Below are 21,287 nucleotides of genomic sequence, written 5' to 3'. Positions count from 1 at the left end.
GGGGTGTGACGTCGGCAAGATGGTGGAGCAGGAGGTCTCAGCCTCCATCCCCTCCCCCCAACAACATATAAATAATTAGACAGCTCTTCACAAACAGAAACAGCTCTGAGAACTCTGGATGCCACTTGATAACTTGAGCAACACAGTGACACAGAATTGAGAATAACCACATTGGGGAAGGAAGAGCAGCTTCATTTAACGTATGTCATCCCTTCCCCCAGGCCAGCCTCGCTCGGTACTCAGAAGGGACTCTGCAGTGAAGAGTCCCCTCGGAGGGAAAGAGCAGTGGAACTGTGACCAGATTCTCCAGGTTTCTGGAGCACCACGCGCAGGTCCTGCTTCCATTTCAGCCACCCAGAGACCGGCAAAAGCCGAGACTTACAGAGGCAGCTGGCTTCCCCCGTGGCTCAGATGGTAAAGAGTCTGCCTGCAGTGCAGGAGACCCCGATTTGATCCCTGGATTGAGAAGATCCCCTGGAGAAGGAAATGGCAATCCACTCCAGTATTCTTGCCTGGAAAATCCCATGGACAGAGGAGCCTGACGGGCTGCAGTCCACGGGTTGCAAAGAGTCGGACACGACTGAGCGACTTGACTCGCAGAGACAGCTAGGAACGAGGAAGGAGGGTTGGCCACGTGTTGTTGCCATGTGGCAGGAGCAGCTGCAGGTCCCCGTGGCCTGCTCTGCAGGTGACCCCAGCTGGCCCGGAACCCCTGCAGATTTCACTGGCTTCCACCCCGCAGATATTTGTGTTTGCCGACACCAGCCACCTGAGTCCTTCCCGTTTTGCCAACTCCTCTCCTCCCAGCCTCCCCTGCTGGAGCCTGGGACCCGCAGAGGCAGTCAGCCCAGGGCTGCAGCTATGCAAGGGCAGGACACCAGCCTGACCCCACGGCTGAGCCCCCGCTGCTGTGTGAGCACCCAGGGCTGGCTCCTCCGGCTCTGCACTCGCACGTCCCGATCTGATGCTTGTCACCGCCCCCACTGCTCTGCACACTCCCGAGGGAAGGCGGCAGTCGTGAGAAGGCGCACCGACAGGGCCCCCTCGGGTTGCTGTGGGCCTGGCTTCGGGGCTCCCCTGTCCTGGGTCTCCCCTGACCCCCTGGGCTGACTGCAGCTGGCCCCTCCAGCCCTGCACCTGTGTGGGAGATGGGACCCTGCTTACCAGCCTTCATCACCCTCTGCTCATGACATAGGCCAGTAGCCGAGGGCATCCCACGGTGCCAGCCACTGCTGCTGCTCATCCTGGTTTCCAGCTGCTAGACCTGGAGGCAGGGCTGAGGACCCTCTCAGCCCTTGGCAGCCTCAGTGGATCCCCTGCAGTACCTCCCAAGGGCCGCGTGATCGTAGGTCCCGTTGACCCCAGTGACCTGAGCCAGGAGCCACCCCATCTCCCGCACCACTGGGCATGGGCTCACAGCACGCAGCAGCACGCCTCCACCTGCGAGGAAAAGTTTCCCTCACGCGAGTCAGTCTGCAGTGTCTGGAGGTAACGGCTACTGTTTCAGTGTCCAGCCTCCAGGGCTAGGCTACAGGGATCGGGAGGGATCGGGGAGGCATGACTCCACGAGACGAGTGCAGTGAGCCTTCAGTAGCTGACTGCTGAGAAATGGAGTTCCAGGGAATCACCTGACAGTGAATTCAAAGTGATTGTGTTAACAACGCTTAGGAAGCTCTAAGAAAACACAGGAAAACAATTCAGTTATATCAGGAAAACAGCACAAGAACGAAATGAAGTACAATCGCTATAGAGAAGACACACTAAACAAATTGTGGAGCTGAAGAACGCAGTGACTGAACTGAAGAGTTTAACAGAGAGCTTTGACAGATCAGAACAAGCAGAGCAGTCTGTGAGCGTGAAGACGGATCATTTGAAATTAACCACTTAGAGGAGTGAAGAGTAAATTGAAAAAGAATGATGGAAGCCTGTGGGTCTTAGGAGAAATCATTAAGGCAGCCTGTCCTGTGCCACTGGAGTCCCAGCAGGAGAAGAGAGGGAAGGGGAATAGGAAACATATTTAGAGAGAGAATGGCTAGAACTTTCCTAACCTGGGGAGAGAGTTGGGCATCCCGTTCGTGAGGTTAATAGGTCACCCAAACATTTCAAGCTGAGATGGTCTTCTCTAAGACATGTTATAATAAAATGGTCTGAAATCAAAGTCACATAGTTTTAAAAACAGTAAGAAAAGAATATTTTTCTCGTGAAAGTACTATCAGAGTTTTCAGCAGAGACCTTGTAGGCTAGGAGAGGATGGAATGACATGTTCAAAGTGCTGAAAGAGGCCACCAACCAAGAACGTGGTTGACCCTTAAACAACTACCCTTGGACAAGTTAGAGGGACTGACCTCCCACCACCATGAAGAAGCAGATTTGCATATAACTCTGCAGTTGGCGCTCCGTATCTGCAGTTCTACAGATTGTGTTACTCTAGCAGGTACTTATTGAAAAAATCCACGTATAAGTGGATCTGCACAGTGCAAACCTGTATTGTTCAAGGGTCAGCTATACTAAACCCAGAAAAGTTGTCCTTCAGAAATAAGTGAGGTAAAGATTTTCCCAGGCAAATAAAAGCTGAGGTGGTTCATCTGTGCTATGCCTGCCTTACAATAGATGTTGAAAGGATTTCTTCAGCCTGAAATGAAAGGATGCTAACTATGAAAACACATGGAGAGAAAGAACACACAGGCAAAGGCACATAAACACACAGATTCAGAATGCTCCCGTGCTGCCATATGGCGTCTCGTTACGTACTCAACTCTAGTATAAAGAGTGAAGAACAGACGTATTACAAACAGCTATAGCAACAATAATTTTCAGAGACACAGTGTAAAAATGTAAAGTGTGACATCAAAAACATAAAATGTGTGTGGGAGGAATAGACGGGTAGAGTTTTCATATCTGATCAAAGTTAAGTTGCGACGAGTTCAAAATAACTGCTGTATCTCTAGGATTTTCCAAGTAAACCTCAGGGTAACCACAAAACAAAAGCCTGTAGTAGATGCATGCAAGATAAAGAAAGGGAATCACAGTATACCACCATGGAAAGTGATGAGCTCACAAAGGAGGACTGCACGGGGGGACTACAAAGCAGACACGTGAGCCGGTGTCTGCTTGGTTATTGAGGTCTTCTGGTGGTGGATGCAGTGTGCTTAGGACTTTGATAATCTCTTGATGAATTGACCTTCTTGTTATTATATAATGACCTTGTCCTGTTGCAGTTTTTGACTTAGTCTGTTTTGACCAATAGAAATGTGTGTGTGTACACACACACACACACACACACACACACACACACACACACCCCTCTGCACCCTTCTGGTTTTTGTTTGTTTGCATGGAATATCTTTTTCCATTGGTTCATTTTGAGCCTGTGTATGTTTTATGAGTTGCAGTGAGTATCATGTAGGCAGCATTTAGTTGGGTCTTATTTTCGTATCTATTCAGTCACTGTGTGCCTTTCTATTGGATAATTTAATCTATTGGTGAATTTAGTCTGTTTACATTTAAAGCAGAAGGCATACAGTGACTGAATAGATCAGAAAATAAGATCCAACTATATGCTGTGTACACGATACTTTTATTGAGTCAAATGGACCTAACAGACATATAACATTCTAACAGCAGCAGAATATACATTTTTCTCAAGTATACCTGGAACATTCTCCAGAATAGACCGTATGTTAGGTCATAATATAAGTCTCAGCAGATTTTAAAGATTGAAAATACCTTTACCAACCACAGTGGTTTGAAACTATGAATCAGTAACAACCGGAAAAGTGGGAAATTCACAGATATGTACAAATTAAACAACATGCTCCTGAACAACCAGTGGGCCAGAGATTAGATCAAAAGGGAAATTTAAAAACATTGAAACAAATGAAAATGGAAATAAGAAAACTGATGGGATGCCGCAGAAGCGATGCTAAGAGGACAGTTTATGGCAGTAAATGCCTACTTGAAGAAAAAAGAAAGATCTCGAACAATCTGACCTTGGTACCTCAAGGAACTAGAAGACCAAACAAAGCCCCAAATCACTTGCGCTTCGAAATCACCACGGACAGTGACTGCAGCCATGAAATCGGAAGACGATTGCTTCCTGTCAGGAAAGTGATGGCAAACCTAGACAGTGTGTTGAAAGTAGAGACAATACTCTGCTGACAGAGGTCCGTATAATCAAGGCTACGGTCTTGCCAGTGGTCACGTACAGTTGTGAGAGCTGGACCGTAAAGAAGGCAGAACGCCAAAGAATTGATACCTTAGAACTGTGGTGCTGGAAACGATTCCTGAAAGTCCCTTGGACAGCAAGGAGATCAAACCAGTCGATCTTAAGGGAGATCAACCCTGAATATTCTCTGGAAGGACTGAAGCTGAAGCTCCAGTATTTTGGTCATTGGATGCGAACAGATGACTCACTGAAAAAGTCCCTGATTCTGGGAAGGACTAAGGGCAGAGGGAGAAGAGGGTGTCAGGGGATGAGATGGCTGGACAGCATCACCAATCCAGTGAAAATGAACTTGGGCATATGGTGAGGGACAGGCAGTCTTGGTGTGCTGCAGTCCATGGGGCTGTAGAGTCGAACGCGACGGGGCAACTGAACAACAAAAACCTAAAGTTACCAGAAGGAGATGGCAAGGATCAGAGCAGAGATATATGAAAGAGAGAATAGAAAAACAGTGGAAAAGAGAAAACATAAGAAAACATAGCAATCTCATCTTTGGGAAAGATAAACTCATGAAGAGATAGAAAATCTAAGCAGACCAATAATAGGTAAGGAGGTTGAGTTAGTGATCAAAAACCTCCCAGCAAAGAAAACCACCAGATGACTTAATGGGTGAATTCTGCTGAACATTTGAGGGAGAAATTAGTGCCAGGTTTTATTACATTCTCCCCAAAAATTGAAGAGCAGGGAACACGCCCAAACTAATTTTTATAAGACCAGTATTACCTTGATACTAAAGCCAGGTGAGAATACTGAATAAAAGAAACCTACAAGCCAGTATCGCTGATGAATGTAGGTGCAGATGAACTGGACTTTTATCTTTCAGAAGTCACAAAAGTTAACTTGAAATGAATTAAAGCCTTAAACATAAAATGTGAAATTATATACTACTATAACATTGGCTTAAAGTTTGAAACAAAAAATTCAATAAAGTCTTGCAGTTTTGTCCAAAAAAAATCCTTGAAGAAAACATAATGATAAGTTCATTGACGTCAGTCTTGGCAATAATTTTTTTGGATATGACAGCAAAAGCATCAGCAACAAAAGCGAAAAGCAAGTAGGACTATGTCAAACGAGAAGGCTCTGCACAGCAGATGAGCAGTTGAAAGGTGGCCTATGGAATGGGATAAAATGTTTGCAAACCACATACCTAAGGACTTAATACCCCAAATATTAGCGACTCATTCAGTAGCAACAAACCAAATGATCGAGTTAAATGGGCAGAGGACTTGAACAGACATTTTTCCAAAGAAAAGATAACAATAGCCAACAAGTACATGAAAAGGTTCTCAACGTCATAATTATCATGGAAATGCAAATCAAAATCTTAATGAGATATTACCTCAGACCTGTTAAAACAGGTGTTACAAAGACAAGAGAGGACCAACGCTGCCAAGGGTGTAGAGGGAAGGAAACCCTGACTCAGTGCTGGTCGGAACATGTAGATGGAGCCACTGCAGAAAACAGTCCAGAGGTTCCTCAGAAATTAAAAATGGAGCTGCCATGTGGTCCACCAGTCCCACTTCTGTGTGTCTATCCAGCAAAGAGGAAATCACTGTCCTGCAGAGATGCCTGCCCCTCATGCTCATCGTGGTATCAGTCTCAGCAGTCAAGGTTTGGACACATGGCCCGCCCCTGGTGGCCCAGTGGTGAAGAACCCACCTCCCAGCGCAGGGCACACGGTCCCGGAAGATCCCACAGGCGGCCGGGCTGCTCAGCCCATGTGCCACAGCTGCTGAGCCCTCGCGCCCTCGAGCCCGAGCTCTGCCACAAGAGAGGGCACTGCAGCGAGAAGCCCGTTCCCTCCAAGCAGAGAGGAGCCCCCGCTTGCCACGACTGGAGAAAGCCTGAGCGCTGCGGCGGAGACCCGGTGCAGCCCGACGTGAGGAACTAAAATCAGAAAGAAAAGATACGGAGACAGCCTAAGTGTCCATCCTTGGTTAAAGGGAATGTGGTGGAATGCGTGTCCAGTGGAGCAGTTATTCTGCCCTAGAAGGATGGAAGGCTGCCCTGCCATTGGCAACAGCATAGGTGAGTGAGAAAAACAAGTTGTGTTATGAGCTCACTCGTATGTGGGGTCTGGAATCGCTGGACTTGAAGAGCCCGAGGGAGGCACAGCTCCTGAGCCCCTGTGGCCTGCAGCCCAAGCTCTGCAACAAGAAAAGCTGCTGCAAGAGCCTAGTGGTTGCCGGGGGCTGGGCGGCGCCGGGAGATGTTGGCCCAAGGGCAGAGCTCTCAGTTACGAGATGAGTAAGTTCCAGGGGGCTGGTGAACAGCGTGGTGACAGTCACTCACAAACACTATGTTGGTCTTTGAAAGTTGCTACGCGAGTAGGGCTTTTACGTTCCTGCCATGACGACAGCAACAAAAACAGCACGTGAGTAACTGCGTGAGATAAAGGATCTGTTAATTAACGCTTACTGCGGTAGAGATTTCACAGTATGTATGTTTCTCTAATCATCTCATTGTACTCCTTAAGCTGACAGAGTGTTGTAGGTCAATTATATTTCAGCAAAGCTGGGAGAATTGTAACTTTTATTGTAGTTATCTAATTCCGAGCCTTTCTGTCCCTCCCCCCTCTCCCCCTACACATAATAGTATACGTGAAAAAAGGATACTAGATCGGCCAAAAGATTCGTTTGGGGTTTCCATAAGATGTTATGGAAAAATCTGAATGAACTTTTTTGGCCAACCCAGTATATGGTACACTTGGGAAAACAGGTAAGGCTGTTCTTTCAGATAATCCCAGAGAGACAGGGGAGGAGTGGAAGGCAGGAGAAGAGGGAAATTGATTCTTTTATTTTTCAATTCCTCCTGCCTCTGATCAGACAGAAAGTGTTGTTACATATAGGTGTGAGGCCAGGACTTAGGCCGTCTAATTTCGTAATTCCTGTTCCCATTCATTTATTTTATTTTTCACTCCTGTAGTCTTCAGGTGTATGCAGCAGATTTTCTACTGTGAATGTGTTTTTAAAATGCATTTAGCATGGCTCGATATGACACTTAGTGCTCATGAATTTTACAGAGAAAGATGAAACCACTTCCCTTTTTTTATTAGCTTTCAATCAGCAGTTCTCATCTGAACTGCCCTTCTGTTTGGGCTCCGTCTGCATCACACGTGCCTCGGGAGTCTCAGCTCTGAGTGCACCTGCCAGCGTATCTCTTGCATCTTGCATCTTGGCCCTTGGGTGGTGAGGGGGAAATACCACGTTGTTGCCCTTGCACACTAGGCTGGACACCCAGCAAACTGTGTACCCAGCAGTGCCCGGAGCACTTACTTCACACCTCCTCCTCAAGGCTCCAACAACTTCCCCTCTTCGGGGAGAGCTTCGTTCCTGCTACCCACACAGAATAATCAACAGTTTTTTTACGCAAAAACTTGTAACTTTGTACCCCAGACTCTAAAGTCTCCTTGGACTCAGATCTCCTCTCCTCTTCTCCTTTCCCTCACGGTGGAAAACGTTCTCAGCTTCTGTCCGAGCCCTTCTTGGTCAGGACTCCCTCTTGCTGCCTCTTCAGGGACCTTTTGTCGTTCCTGAGCCTCGACTGCTTTCCCGATGACCCCCACGCTCACTGAGGCACGTTCAGGTCTGCGCCCGTGTAAAGGGAGCAGCGTTGGGCCAGCCTGTCTGGCTTCACCGCCGCCCTCCTGTCTCCGCTCTCTCCTCCCCCGTACAGCCCCTTCGTTACGTTGCCTGCAGACACTGTGCCTCCCTTCCTCGTATTCCGTTTTCCTCTTGGTCTGCTTCTCCTTCCCCTGCCGCTGGAGCTCATCCTACCGCGTGGCTTATGCTTTACATCAGGTTGCCGCTTTTTAGCCATGATCTTGCTCAGTTTTCTGCCATGTTTATTTGGGCATTTTTGGATATGCTCTCTTCTTTTGGATATACTTTCATGAGCACACGCTAGCAGTATTCTCCAAACACTGCTGCTGCTCCTCCTGCCTGGGTTTGGCTGCTTCCTCTCACACTTCAGTGGTTTAATCACTCGGCCATGTCCTGCTCTTGTGACTCCAGGGACTGTAGCCTGCCAGGCTCGTCTGCCCATGTGGTATTCTCCAGGCAAGAGTACTGGAGCGGGTTGCCACTTCCATCTTCAGGGGCTCTTCCCGACCCAGGAGTCGAACCTGAGTCACCCGCATTGCACGCGGGTCCTTTACTGCCGAGCCACTGTGGGTGCATTTTAAATGCTCTAGTCACTGTCCTTCCAGCTTCATCCCTTGACAGTCTCTCTCCTACTTTACATTCCAGATTATTCCTTTTTTCCTTTCATTTCCAAATATTTTCTTTTTTTCTTTTAACCTCAAAGACTCAGTGCATATTGTGTCTGCATTCTGGAATGTTCTCTGCCCACTTTATAGCCCAGGTCAGCCTTTGCTTGTCTAACTCGAGTGTTAGTTGGCTGTGCTTTTCCCTCCTGAGTGGTTTAGTGACTTTCTAAATTAGCATGGATTCCCTTGTCCTGTCTGTCCTGTAGTATCCTGTAGGTTTATATTATTGTGCTACAGCTTTAGGCAAGACCATGCTTGTGCTCAGTCATGTCCAAGTCTTTGCGATCCCATGGGCTGTAGCCTGCCAGGCTCCTCTGTCCATGGAATTCTGCAGGCAGGAATCCTGGAGTGGGTGGCTGTTTCCTCCTCCAGGGGATCTTCCCGACCCAGGGACTGAACCCGTGCCTCCTGTATCTCATACATTACAGGTGGATTCTTCACTGCGCTGAGCCATTGGGGAATCCCAGATGCTCTCCTTTTCAATACGTTGTAGAGACCAGTTTTGTTTAGCTCACCATTATATCTCCATAGGTGGAGAATTTTCTTTAATGATCCCTGCTCATTTATACTCAAGAGACATCACCATTCTTCTGTCGGGAACATTTTTTGAAATGATAAGCCAGTGGATTTTCGAGTTCAAGCATTCCTGCAGGATACCTTGTTGGCCCAGAAACCTAGACAGCTCTGTGACGTCTTCTTCATGTATGCTGTAGGGCCTTGGAGGGCAGGGGTTTCTCCTGTTTCTTTAGCGTTAGAACCTTGAATAAAGTAAATCAAACAAGTTAAATGGGACAGAGAAATGTATTGATTATGGAAATTATTTAAAGTAGCAGCTCCTTAGATCTCAACTAAGGACGGTCTGGTCTCTGACAGCAACTAGCCTTATAATTAGTACACACTTCTTGTTGTTTTGGCTTCAGTTTCCTCATTTGTAAAGTTCTGACTTTACCCTGTGGATGAATAAACACTGAAGGTATAATCAAGCAAAACACTAATATTATATATTTTGCCTATTCAAAAGTATGTAGTCTCTGAACCATGGTTTATAAATGCACAGTTTTAAAATATTCATTTACGAATTCCACAGAAGTAAGTAAATGTTACTCATTTGTACAAATCAACATTCTTTCTGCATTAAAAATAATAGTGTATTCAAATCACAATATTTTAAGTTATTTTAATTTTGGATTTTCGTTTCAGGCCAGAAACTGTGAAAGGTCTGGTTGTAAAGGAAAAATTTCTACTACGTTTTTCTCACTTTGCATTAGAAAAAGCTTCGGTCTGCAGGAGTTTGGAATGCTTGCAGTGTGATGCACGAATAACACAGTGAACACTCTTCTTCCAAATTTACCGATTTAATGAAAATTTGCATATTTTTCTTACTACACTGTAACGTTCTTTTATTGAAGTAAGAGGTGACTTGTGTTTGTGTAAAAGCCAGGTTATGTGTTCTTCCTTTGCTGTTTACTTGGCTTCCGGATTGTTGGTGGCACGCTTTCTTTTTAAACTAAGTTGCAGAGCCTCCTCTGAGTGGCGGGTGGATCCTGGAAAGAAGACAGACGCAGAGTGTCCCAGGCGTCAGGGGCAGCGCTGGACCTGGCAGCCGTTCCCATCCTCTCACCCGTAAAATCAGCGTAAAAGGGGCCTAACTCTGCCGATCAGATCTCATATCTGGAAAGCAATCCTCGGGGAGCAGAAAATGTCAGTCTCTGCGCACCCATCTGAAACTTGGGTTATCACTGCTCTCAGAGCTCCTTTGTTTCTCTCCCTGCAGTGCTTGTGAGGTGTTGGTGCCGAGATGGGTCAGATGCAGCGCAAGCAGCCACACAGGCGGAAACTAAGGGGGCCCACTCCAGACACGCAGGCTCGCGATTCGAGCACAGCTTTGGGTGCTGAAGTGTAATGCTCACTGACTGAAGGGAAGAGAAATAGGCCGTTTCCCAGGACGCGCCTGAGCCGATGGATGCTCTTCTCATGCATTTGCTTGTGTGTCTTCTGTGAAAGAACAGACGGGATAGAATAAAGCCACGTAGTGGGTAAGGGATGAAGGAAAGTGGCAGACTAAAACGTAATTAGGCAGAAGCCACAGGGCGGACGGTCAGGGCTGACCAGCAAGACGAAGGTCCTCGTCTGAAGATTTCAGTGCAAGGAATCTGTCAGATGGTGGTGGTTGCTGTGTAGTTGCTAAGTTGTGTCCGACTCTTTGCGACCCCATGGACTGCAGCACGCCAGGCTCCTCTGTCCTCCACAGTCTCCAGGAGTTAGTTCAAATGCTTATCCTCTGAGTCAGTGATGTTATCCAACCATCTCATCCTCTGCCCCACCTCTTCTCCTTTTGCCTCTCTTAAGTTGGTTCTTTGTATCATGTGGCCAAAGTGTAGTTGCTTAGCAACTGCACAGCAACCACCACCATTGGAGTTTCAGCTTCAGCATCAGTCCTTCCAATGAATATTCAGGACTGACTTCCATTAGGAGTGACTGGTTGGATCTCCTTGCAGTCCAAGGGATTCTCAAGAGTCTTCTCCAGCACCACAATTCGAAAGCATCAGTTCTTTGGCACTCTGTCTTCTTTATCGTCCAACTTTCACAACCATAAATGACTACTGGAAAAACCATAGCTTTGACTATATGGACTTTTTTTTTTGGCAAAGTGATATCTGTTTTTTAATATGCTATCTAGATCTGTCATAGCTTTCCTTGCAAGGAGCAAACATCTTTTAATTTCATAGCTGCTACACTGTCTGCAGTGCTTTTAGAGCCCAAGAAAATGAAATCTGTCACCTCTTTTACATTTTCCCTTTTTCAGTTTAGTCGCTCAGTCATGTCCGATTCTTTGCAACCCCATGGACTGCAGCATGCCAGGCTTCCCTGTCCATCATCAGCTCCCGGAGCTTACTCAAACTCATGTCCATTGAGTCATTGATGCCATCCAACCATCTCATCCTCTGTGGTCCCCTTCTCCTCCCGCCTTCAATCTTTCCCAGCATCAGGGTCTTTTCCAGTTAGCCAGTTCTTCACATCTAAAGCTAAAGCTTTTGGAGCTTTTGAACTAAAGTATTGGAGCTTTAGCTTCAGCATCAGTGCTTCCAATGAATATTCAGAACTGATTTCCTTTAGGATGGACTGGTTTAATCTCCTTGCAGTCCAAGGGACTCTCAAAAGTCTTCTTCAACATCACTGTTCAAAAGCAACATTCTTTGATATTCAACTTTCTTTATAGTCCAACTCTCACACCCATACATGACTATTGGAAAAACCATAGCTTTGACTAGACGGACCTTTGTCGGTAATGTCTCTGCTTTTTAATATGCTGTCTAGGTTGGTCATAGCTTTTCTTCCAAGAAGCAAGTGTCTTTTAATTTCATGGTTGCAGTCACTATCTGCAGTGATTTTGGAACCCAGGAAAATAAAATCTTTCACTGTTTCCATTGTTTACCCATCTATTTAACGTGAAGTTATGGGAACAGATGCCATGATCTTAGTTTTCTGAATGTTGAGTTTTAAGGCAAATTTTTCACTCTCCTCTTTCACTTTCATCAAGAGGCTCTTTAGTTCTTCACTTTCTGCCATAAGGGTGGTGTCATCTGCATATCTGAGGTTATTGATATTTCTCCTGGCAATCTTGATTCCAGCTTGTGGTTCATTTCCCCTTTTATTTGCCATGAAATGACGGGACTGGATGACATGATCTTAGTTTTTTGAATGTTGAGTTTTAAGCCAGCTTTTTCACTCTCCTCTTTCACCATCATCAAATGGTAACTAGAAATAGAAGGGATATTGAAAATACTCACATTGAAACTCTCTAACTCTGTTATTTATAAGAAGGGGCTATTATACATTTCTGTATGATGACTTTTTAATAGGGCCGTCATATATTGTGTTAATTTATCAAGATATTAAATTTTGTTTAATATTTCATGAAGAATCGATCATATACTTATTGATAAGATTGAAATCCTAATAGCTACCGGTTTGATAAAACTGCCACATAAACACACACACATGAGCGTACACTTGCACATATGTTTTCCAGAATAATTTCCGCAGGACATTAACATCTGAGTATTTTTAGGTGATCTGTACAAGTCATGGGCTTCCTGGGTGGTGCCAGTGGTAAAGAACCTGCCTGCCAAAGCAGGAAATGTAAGAGATGCGGCTTCGATCCCTCTGTCAGCAAGATCCCCTGAGAAGGGAATGGCAGCTGACTCCAGTGTTCTTGCTTGGAGAATTTCACAGACTGAGGAGCCTGGCAAGCTACAGTCCATGGGGTTGCAAAGAGTCAGACAGGACTGAGCAACTGACACTAATGTATCATAATCATTTAAAAAGTATACATTTTGTTTTACATGAAGGCGCAATCATTTAATATTAGCTCCATAAATTTGTAGTGCATCATTCTTATGTAAGATAATTTTTAAGTGATTTTTATGTTAACCTATGTAGTAATTTTTTGTATTCCTTAATAAAAAGGTTAATTGTAGAAAACATGCTTTTCTCAAATTCAAATATTTGAAAAAAATCTTTTGATCTTAATAAGTAATACAGCAAGAGAAGCCAGCTCATGCTGAAAATGTTGCCAGGTATCTATCGAGTTTTGGAATTAAAAACTCAAAATTATGCATCATTGGACTGTACTTTTAAAAAAGCAATATAGAATAGTGAAAATAATGGGATTAAACAGTAACTTTTCACTGACTGGGTACATCAAGTGATATCTTTGGTCTAACAAGCCTTTTACCTGGAGTGGAATTCAAATCCTGTGTATCAGTGATGTTTGCTACTTACATTGGGCTTTTAAAGGCTTTTTCAGAAGTAGTATTATCCATTGTACAGTATCCTTTTAAAACACATTTGCAGTAGTCAGAAGTATGTTTTTGACAGAATTAAAAAATATGTAGCCAAAATATTTATTGAAATGAAAATGAAATTATTTGCTCAGTCGTGTCCAACTCTTTGTGACCCCATGGACTGTAGCCTACCAGGCTCCTCTGTCCATGAGATTTTCCAGGTAATAGTCCTGGAATGGATTGCCATTTCCTTCCTCAAGGGATCTTCCCAACCCAGGGATCGAACCCAGGTCTTCATTAAAATGGCTTCTTTTTATTATGCTAAGTAGAAGAGAAATATTGTTAAGAAATAATGAAAATGAAAAACCAGTGGGAATATTTATAAAACATTCATTTTTATATATGAATAACTGGATATAATAGAAAAGTATCTCTAAAATGTCTCAAAATGTCAATTGTATTTTAAATAAGCTTGATGATGTATGCCTACCAACTTATCCATTATTTTAAAAACTGACTTATACAGTTGCTTATATGGGCTTTCAAAAGTGAAACTTGGTATAAAACAAACTATTTATACATTTTTATTGAGATTTTATTTTATTTATTTTACTTTATTTTTCATTTTTTAAAAATTGAATTATAGTTGATATACTGGGGAAGGAGCCTGGAGGGCTGTAGTCCATGGTGTTGCAAAGAGTTGGATGCAACTGAAGAATTAACACACATGCATATATAGTTGATATACAGTAAATTTAAGTTATAGGTGTTCAGCATAGGGAGTCACAGCTTTTAATAGTTACTGCATTCCATTTATAGTTACTGCAAAACAACTGGCTATATTTCCCATGTTGTATGGTATGTCCTTCCAGCTTGTTTATTTTGGACATAACATTTTGTGTCTCTTAACACCACACCTCTGTCTTGCCCCTCCCGTTTGCCTCTCCCCCTGGCAGCCACTCCTTTGTTCTGTACACTGTGAGCCTGTTTCTTTTTTGTTTCATTCATTAGTTTCATTTTTTAGAGTCCGCATGTAAGTGATATCATACAGTATTTGTCTTTCTCTGACTTATTTTACTTAGCATAACACCCTCCGAGGCCACCCTTGTTGCTGCCGATTGCAAAATTTCATTCTTTTTTCTGGCTGAGTAGTGTTACATTGTGTGTGTGTGTGTGTACACATACACACCGCATCTTATTCACCCACTCATCTGTTGATAGACAGTTAGGTCGCTTCCGTATCCTGGCAATTGTAAATAGTCCTCCTGTGAACACTGGGGTTCATGTATCTTTTCAAATTGTGTTTTTGGCCTTTTTTGGGATGTATACCCAGGAGTGGAATTGCGAGATCCTTGGTAGCTCTGCTTTCAATTTTCTGAGGAATCTTCGTTCTGTTTTCCACAGTGGCTGTGCCGGTTTACATTCCTGTCGGTAGTGGAGGGCAATTCCCATTTCACCACATCCTCGCCAGCATTTGTTCTTTTTGCTCTTTTTGATGATGGCTGTTCTGACAGGTGTGAGGTGATATCTCATTGTGGTTTTAGTTTGCATTTCTCTGATTCACGATGTTGAGCACCTTTTCATCTGTCTGTTGGCATGTCCTCTTTGGGAAAATGTCTCTTTAGGATTTTAAGTGGAAACTTAAGGTGATGTATTTTGATCTAGTTTCTGTGGGCTGTAATATATTTAATTACATATTTACCACATTTATATGTTTTTCAAATTAAAACCAGTATATTAAGTGGAGTTAAATCTGAAAATTTATATTTTAGAATCTTAATGTCCAAGGTGTATAAATCAAAAATGAGTTGCTTTTGATTTGTAATAGTTTGAACAAATTATTCATTTTATTATTCCTGTTCTAAAGGTCATTAAAACCCTTAAACTATCAAAATATTTAATTTTGAATCTCAATTGTAAATATTTAAAGAAAAACATTTTAATTACTTTTAAAAAGTGGCTCTGATGATCTTAAGAGTATCTGAACTAGACCGTTGCCGTGGCTGTGTTGTTTTCTCTGGGTAATGCCCTCTGTCTATTGTTTACAGATCCGGAGGTGCTGTGGAAGTTCCCAGAGGACTTTGCAGACCAGGTTGGAACCACATCATTTTTAAAAAGCATTTAAAATTGAATATTGATGATGATTACTGCTGTTACTGCTACTACTGGTACTGAAGCTATTGCTGCATGTGAATCACTATAAGTATTTTCTCTTGGTCGGCTCTGAGAATAAAAAGCCAGGTATGGAGAGTATCTGGAAAATGTTTGGAAGTTGCCAGCGAGGTGATGAAGAGGCCCGTCTTGAAGCTAATAGGAAGTGAATGTTCACAGTTTCCGTGTGTTTTTACACTCTTTTAATGTATCTGTGGAAAATATATTTATAAACACTTAGGCATTTCCCCATCAGAAAGACCTGATGGTGCAGTTCTTTGAGGAATACCCTTCTGTCAGTAAAACAGAAGGCTGCTACTTAGCTCTTTCTTAGCTCTGTAAGTAAGACAGTAAAAAGTAGTAACTGCTGTAACTAAGAGAGCAGTTCTTTCCTTGTTACAGTGATATTGGGATCATTAATATATATAAGTTGAACTGGCATTATTTCCTTATTTTAAAATAATTCTTATTTGTAGCTTTATTTTCTTAAAAGAAAACAGGAGACTTCAAAATGAATTTACTGTATTTGTATTTTAAGTGTAATCTTCTCTAGTTCCCTAAGTATTTAGTGTGACCAAAACTGTGAATTATTTCGACATGATGTATGTAAATTTAAAAATCCTTGTAGTTTATATTATGGATTTATAATTTTGAAGTGAATTATATGGGTAACCATACACATTTAAATTTTTACATAAAATACTACTCTTTCTGGAAATCTGATGAGCAGGTTCCTTTTTTTTTTTTTTTCTTTTGTCTGCAAAGAAATGGGGTGAAACAATTTTGTCAATGTTAAAATTGTAACACTACAAGCTTAAGCATAAGTTAAGCTCACAGATATAATTTACAAAAATGAAAGCTGATAAAAGTATTCATTTTAAAGCAGTTCATTCAGAAATATGCAGACATGTGATTTTGATGTGGAAGAATAATTTTATAACATGTGAAAATCAGTATCTAAAATTAGGAAATTTCACTGAAAAAGTAAGTTCAGTGAGCATGTTAAGTATTAGTTAGATTGACTGTTGTTTCACGTAATAAGAGAGTGTGTGCTTTTAATTTGTCTTTAGCCTTTTGGAGAAAGAATAGACTTACGAGCATGCTAGGTGTGCAGGTCCGTACAGTGAAGACAGGCTCTGTGCATATGAGGCTTCATTGGCTTTGTTCCTCTGTAATGGGAAGTTACTTCCCTTGGATCTGCTTTTAATGCAGGAGTTCAGTTCAGTTGCTCAGTCATGTCCGACTCTTTGTGACCCCATGGACTGCAGCACACCAGGCTTCCCTGTCCATCACCAACTCCTGGAGCTTGCTCAAACTCATGTCCATCGAGTCAGTGATGCCATCCAACCATCTCATCCTCTGTCATCCCCTTTTCCTCCTGCCTTCAATCTTTCCCAGCAACAGGGTCTTTTCCAGTAGGTCAGTTCTTCACATCAGGTGCCGAAAGTATTGGAGTTTCAGCTTCAGCATCAGTCCTTCCAATGACTATCCAGGACTGATTTCCTTTAGGGTTGACTGGTTTGATTTCCTTGCAGCCCAAGGGACTCTCAAGAGTCTTCTCCAACACCACAGTTCAAAAGCATCAATTCTTTGGCGCTCAGCTTTCTTCACGGTCCAACTCCCACATCCATACATGACTACTGGAGAAACCATAGCTTTGACTAGATGGACCTTTGTTGGCAAAATAATGTCTCTGCTTTCTGTCTAGGTTTGTCTCAGCTATGCAGGAGACCTGGGTTCGATTCCTGGGTGGGGAAGGTCCCCTGGAGAAGGAAATGGCAACCCACTCCAGTGTTCTTGCCTGGAGAATCCCATGGACAGAGGAGCCTAGCGGGCTGTTGTCCATGGGGTCGCAAGAATCGGATAGGACGGTGACTAAACCACCATGATGGGAAGTTAGGTTAGAGCCTTGCTGACTCATTTTACTGTTGTAAAATTCTGTTTCTCTCTTGCTCTTTCTTGTTCTCTCTGGTCTCACCCCCCGTCCAGATTCTTTATTTCCTTGTAATTTCTAACTCTTAGACCTGCCCCTGAGAATTCCTAGGGCGTCTGGAGGCTCCTCACTTTGGGTTTGCCTAAGTGATGGCGTGCTTGTGGAGTTCAGCTGCAGTGAATTTTCCAGTGAGACAGACTGTTGTTCCTCTTTGTGACTGATAAACTGGTGATAGGAATGTCTTAGCTGTTGCTTTGGTTCCCACATTTGTGAGGTCAGGGGAACATTAATAAGCCCTCACATACTTGGTGAAACACAGAAGCATTTGACCATGTAAAGTGGATGAGCATTCATAACCCCCAGGATTTCAGGGCGTAGCAATTCTTGTAGACTTTGTGAAAGGAACTTTAGGTAGTATTTTGTTTAACTACTTCACTTTATATCTAAAGAAACCACATTTCATGTGGGAATCCAGCTACGGGCTGTGAAGAATGGTTTTGTTACATGCTTTTTGGTGAATATTCTGAATACTACAGATGACCCGTGGTGCTAGTGGTAAAGAACCTGCCCACCAATGCGGGAGACGTAAGAGACATGGTATTGATCCCTGGGTCAGGAAGATCCCCTGGAGGAGGGCAAGGCAACCCGCTCCAGTATTCTTGCCTGGAGAATCCCATGGACAGAGGAGCCTGGTGGGCTGCAGTCCGTGGGGGTCACAAAGAGTCAGACATGACAGAAGCGACTTAGCACAGCACACAGTACTCTGTATTTCTCGTTGTTTTTATCTTTTCCTGGTTTTGTTTATGAATTGTCTGCTTCTTCCTAAACAGCCTTTACAGTGGATCTGAGATGCTTCAGTAAGGATAATTCTTTTGTAAAAAGCTCTTTGTTTAGCTCTTACTGTGTACTAGGTGCTGTGCTGGGTGCTTATATGCATAATTGATTTTATCTTCATCCTTCCAGTACTGTTAGGAGATAGTATCGGTCCTGAAACTGAGACTTAAGTAAGAAACGGACCTGATAACACACTGCTTAGAAGAGGCAGAGCTGAGACTTGAGGGCAGGTTTGTCTAACTCAGAAGCACCTGCTATGAACAAGTAACGTGTATTATTATTTCTGCTTGGAATGCTGACCCAAGCCCTACTTGCTTATTTTAGCTCTTTAGAAAAAATTTAGTATATAAAGTTCCCTATCCCCCAGTATCTATAATTGGAAAGCAGTGTTTTTTAATCCACAGAAGTAATAGCGATTCATTTACTCCTTTGGTTCTACTTCATGGAGCTCTTGATCCATCATAGGCATTTGTTTATTATATGGAAAATAAATCAATTTTGATTTGGTTTCCTTCTTTTGGCAATAGAAAAACCAGTGGGACAACCCAAATCACACTTCAGGAGGAGTTGTAATTGATTTGATTTTAGTTTTTTGTTTTTTTTTTTTACAATGGAGAATTTTGTGTAAGGAGAGCGGGAGATGAATCTACAGACATAAATCGGGCTGAGTCTCGGCAACAATTAATGGCCTTGCTAAAGAGATGGTCCTTGCAACAAACTTAAGGAGAGTGTGATATAACAAAACAAGTATGTTAGGAACATTAATTTGGAAAAGATTTCAGTATGGATTGGTCGAAGGAGAAACTGGAAGCAAGGAAGTAAGTGACTTTGCAGGAGACTAGCTGAGGAGTATAACTAGGATCTGAAAGAGTTGGTTATGTTAGGAATGAAAAAGAGGAAGAACGTGTTGACCCTGAAGTAAATCGACTGCCAGCAAAGGTGGGTTTCTTTGGGATCCACAGAGAGTTGCATCTTGAGTTCTGCAGCTTGAGCTCCGTGCAAGTCCCACAGGGCAGGCAAAGAAGAAGTCTTTTATAGAAGAGAGACAGGAAGTGGGAAGGGCCGAGGAGACCAAGAGTCTGCGGCTTTCCTTTGACAGAGCCCTTGCCTTGCCGGAGGGAAGCGGAGCCGGTCTTCTTCCTGTTGGGCTCTGTTAGGGCCTGAGAGCTCCCCCTTCTGGTCACCCCACTCTCTTTCGTTCAGGCTCCTGTTGATTAAGTTTTTGCAGGCGTGAAGCGGGGAGCCTGCACGCAGAGGTGTTCTGGGCTGCATGGGGTAGGGAAGAGAAATGAGAGGCGGAGTTGCATTTTGGCACTTGAAGGAATGTTGAATTATCTTCCATGCAAGTGGAGGAGACTCTGGGGATTCGGGGAAGATGGAGTTGTGCACCTGTAGGAGATGAAAAAGTGTGAATGAATTAGAGGATTTACAGACAGATTTAGTCACTGTTAGTTTTATGTCTTGCAACTGCATCGAGGACCGTGGCTGAGAAGATGGATGCGGAAGGAATGCTGCGCTCCCTGCCACAGGTGATAGCAGCGTTTCCTGTTACATTCTGGAGACCTTCACCGCTTCTGGATGAAATGAGTAATTTTGTGTCTCTTTGCTGCTGTCAAGCTGAGCTCTCCATTGCTCTTATATTCCCGTCGTTCACATTTACACGTAATAGCTTGATGCTGTTATTCACGGTACTTGACTTTTCGCCCGTACTTTCTGCTTGACATTTTCATGGCTCACGTTTCTATATCTCTGCTGGTTTCATGTTCCGTTGGCCTCGTAAGGCCATGGTTGGTCTGTATTTCCTAAGTAAGAGGACTCAGTCTTTGTGAGCGAAATATGTCTTTAGAGAATGGTCAGAAATCAAATCTCACACATGCTGGACTCAGGTCTGTGTTTCAGTCATGGCTTTGTACTTACAGATTGTATGAAGTGTTGCTTTTGGCAAGAGTTTTTATCTCTCTTAATTCCTCATTTGCAAAATAGGGCTGATTCTACTAATCTGACAAAATGAGGATAAGAATGGAGTCTGTGAAGCATAGTGCCGGGCACATGGGGAACACTCCATGAAGTGGAGCCAGCAGTTTTATTATTATTGTAGGGCCATGACTTATATATATATATTCTTATGTATATATATATATATATGCTTATATATAAGCATCTGAATGCAGAGTTCCAAAGAAGAGCAAGAAGAGATAAGAAAGCCTTCTTTAGCAATCAGTGCAAAGCAATAGAAGAAAACAACAGAATGGGAAAGACTAGAGATCTCTTTAAGAAAATGAGAGATACCAAGGGAACATTTCATGCGAAGATGGGCTCGATAAAGGACAGAAATGGTCTGGACCTAACAGAAGCAGAAGGTATTAAGAAGAGGTGGCAAGAATACACGGAAGAACTGTACAAAAAAGATCTTCACGACCCAGATAATCATGATGATGTGATCACTAATCTAGAGCCAGACATCTTGGAATGTGAAGTCAAGTGGGCCTTAGAAAGCATCACTATGAACAAAGCTAGTGGAGGTGATGGAATTGCAGTGGAGCTGTTTCAAATCCTGAAAGATGATGCTTTGAAAGTGCTGCACTCAATATGCCAGCACATTTGGAAAACTCAGCAGTGGCCACAGGACTGGAAAAGGTCAGGTTTCATTCCAATTCCAAAGAAAGGCAATGCCAAAGAATGCTCCAACTACCGCACAATTGCACTCATCTCACATGCTAGTAAAGTAATGCTCAAAATTCTCCAAGCCAGGCTTCAGCAATATGTGAACCGTGAACTCCCTGATATTCAAGCTGGTTTTAGAAAAGGCAGAGGAACCAGAGATCAAATTGCCAACATCCACTGGATCATGGAAAAAGCAAGAGTTTCAGAAAAACATCTATTTCTGCTTGATTGACTATGCCAAAGCCTTTGACTGTGTGGATCACAATAAACTGTGGAAAATTCTGAAAGAGATGGGAATACCAGACCACCTAACCTGCCTCTTGAGAAATCTGTATGCACCTCAGGAAACAACAGTTAGAACTGAACATGGAACAACAGACTGGTTCCAAACAGGAAAAGGAGTACGTCAAGGCTGTATATTGTCACCCT

The 21,287-nt window shown here is 43.3% G+C and overlaps 1 protein-coding gene across 1 annotated transcript in view; it reads left to right on the top strand.

Moving 5' to 3' along the window:
• The window catches only part of DENND1B (DENN domain containing 1B), a 214,897-nt gene that overhangs the window by 61,708 nt on the left and 131,902 nt on the right, over positions 1 to 21,287 (top strand). The window contains exon 3 of the mRNA XM_068985972.1: positions 15,325 to 15,368. Coding sequence (XP_068842073.1) covers positions 15,325 to 15,368 — 44 coding nt within the window. The remainder of the gene's footprint in view (positions 1 to 15,324; positions 15,369 to 21,287) is intronic.

This window comes from Capricornis sumatraensis, chromosome 14 (assembly GCF_032405125.1).
Source record: "Capricornis sumatraensis isolate serow.1 chromosome 14, serow.2, whole genome shotgun sequence".
Taxonomy (NCBI): domain Eukaryota; kingdom Metazoa; phylum Chordata; class Mammalia; order Artiodactyla; family Bovidae; genus Capricornis; species Capricornis sumatraensis.
Note: the sequence above shows the minus strand (reverse complement) of the source record. Positions and strands in the feature narration are given on the sequence as shown.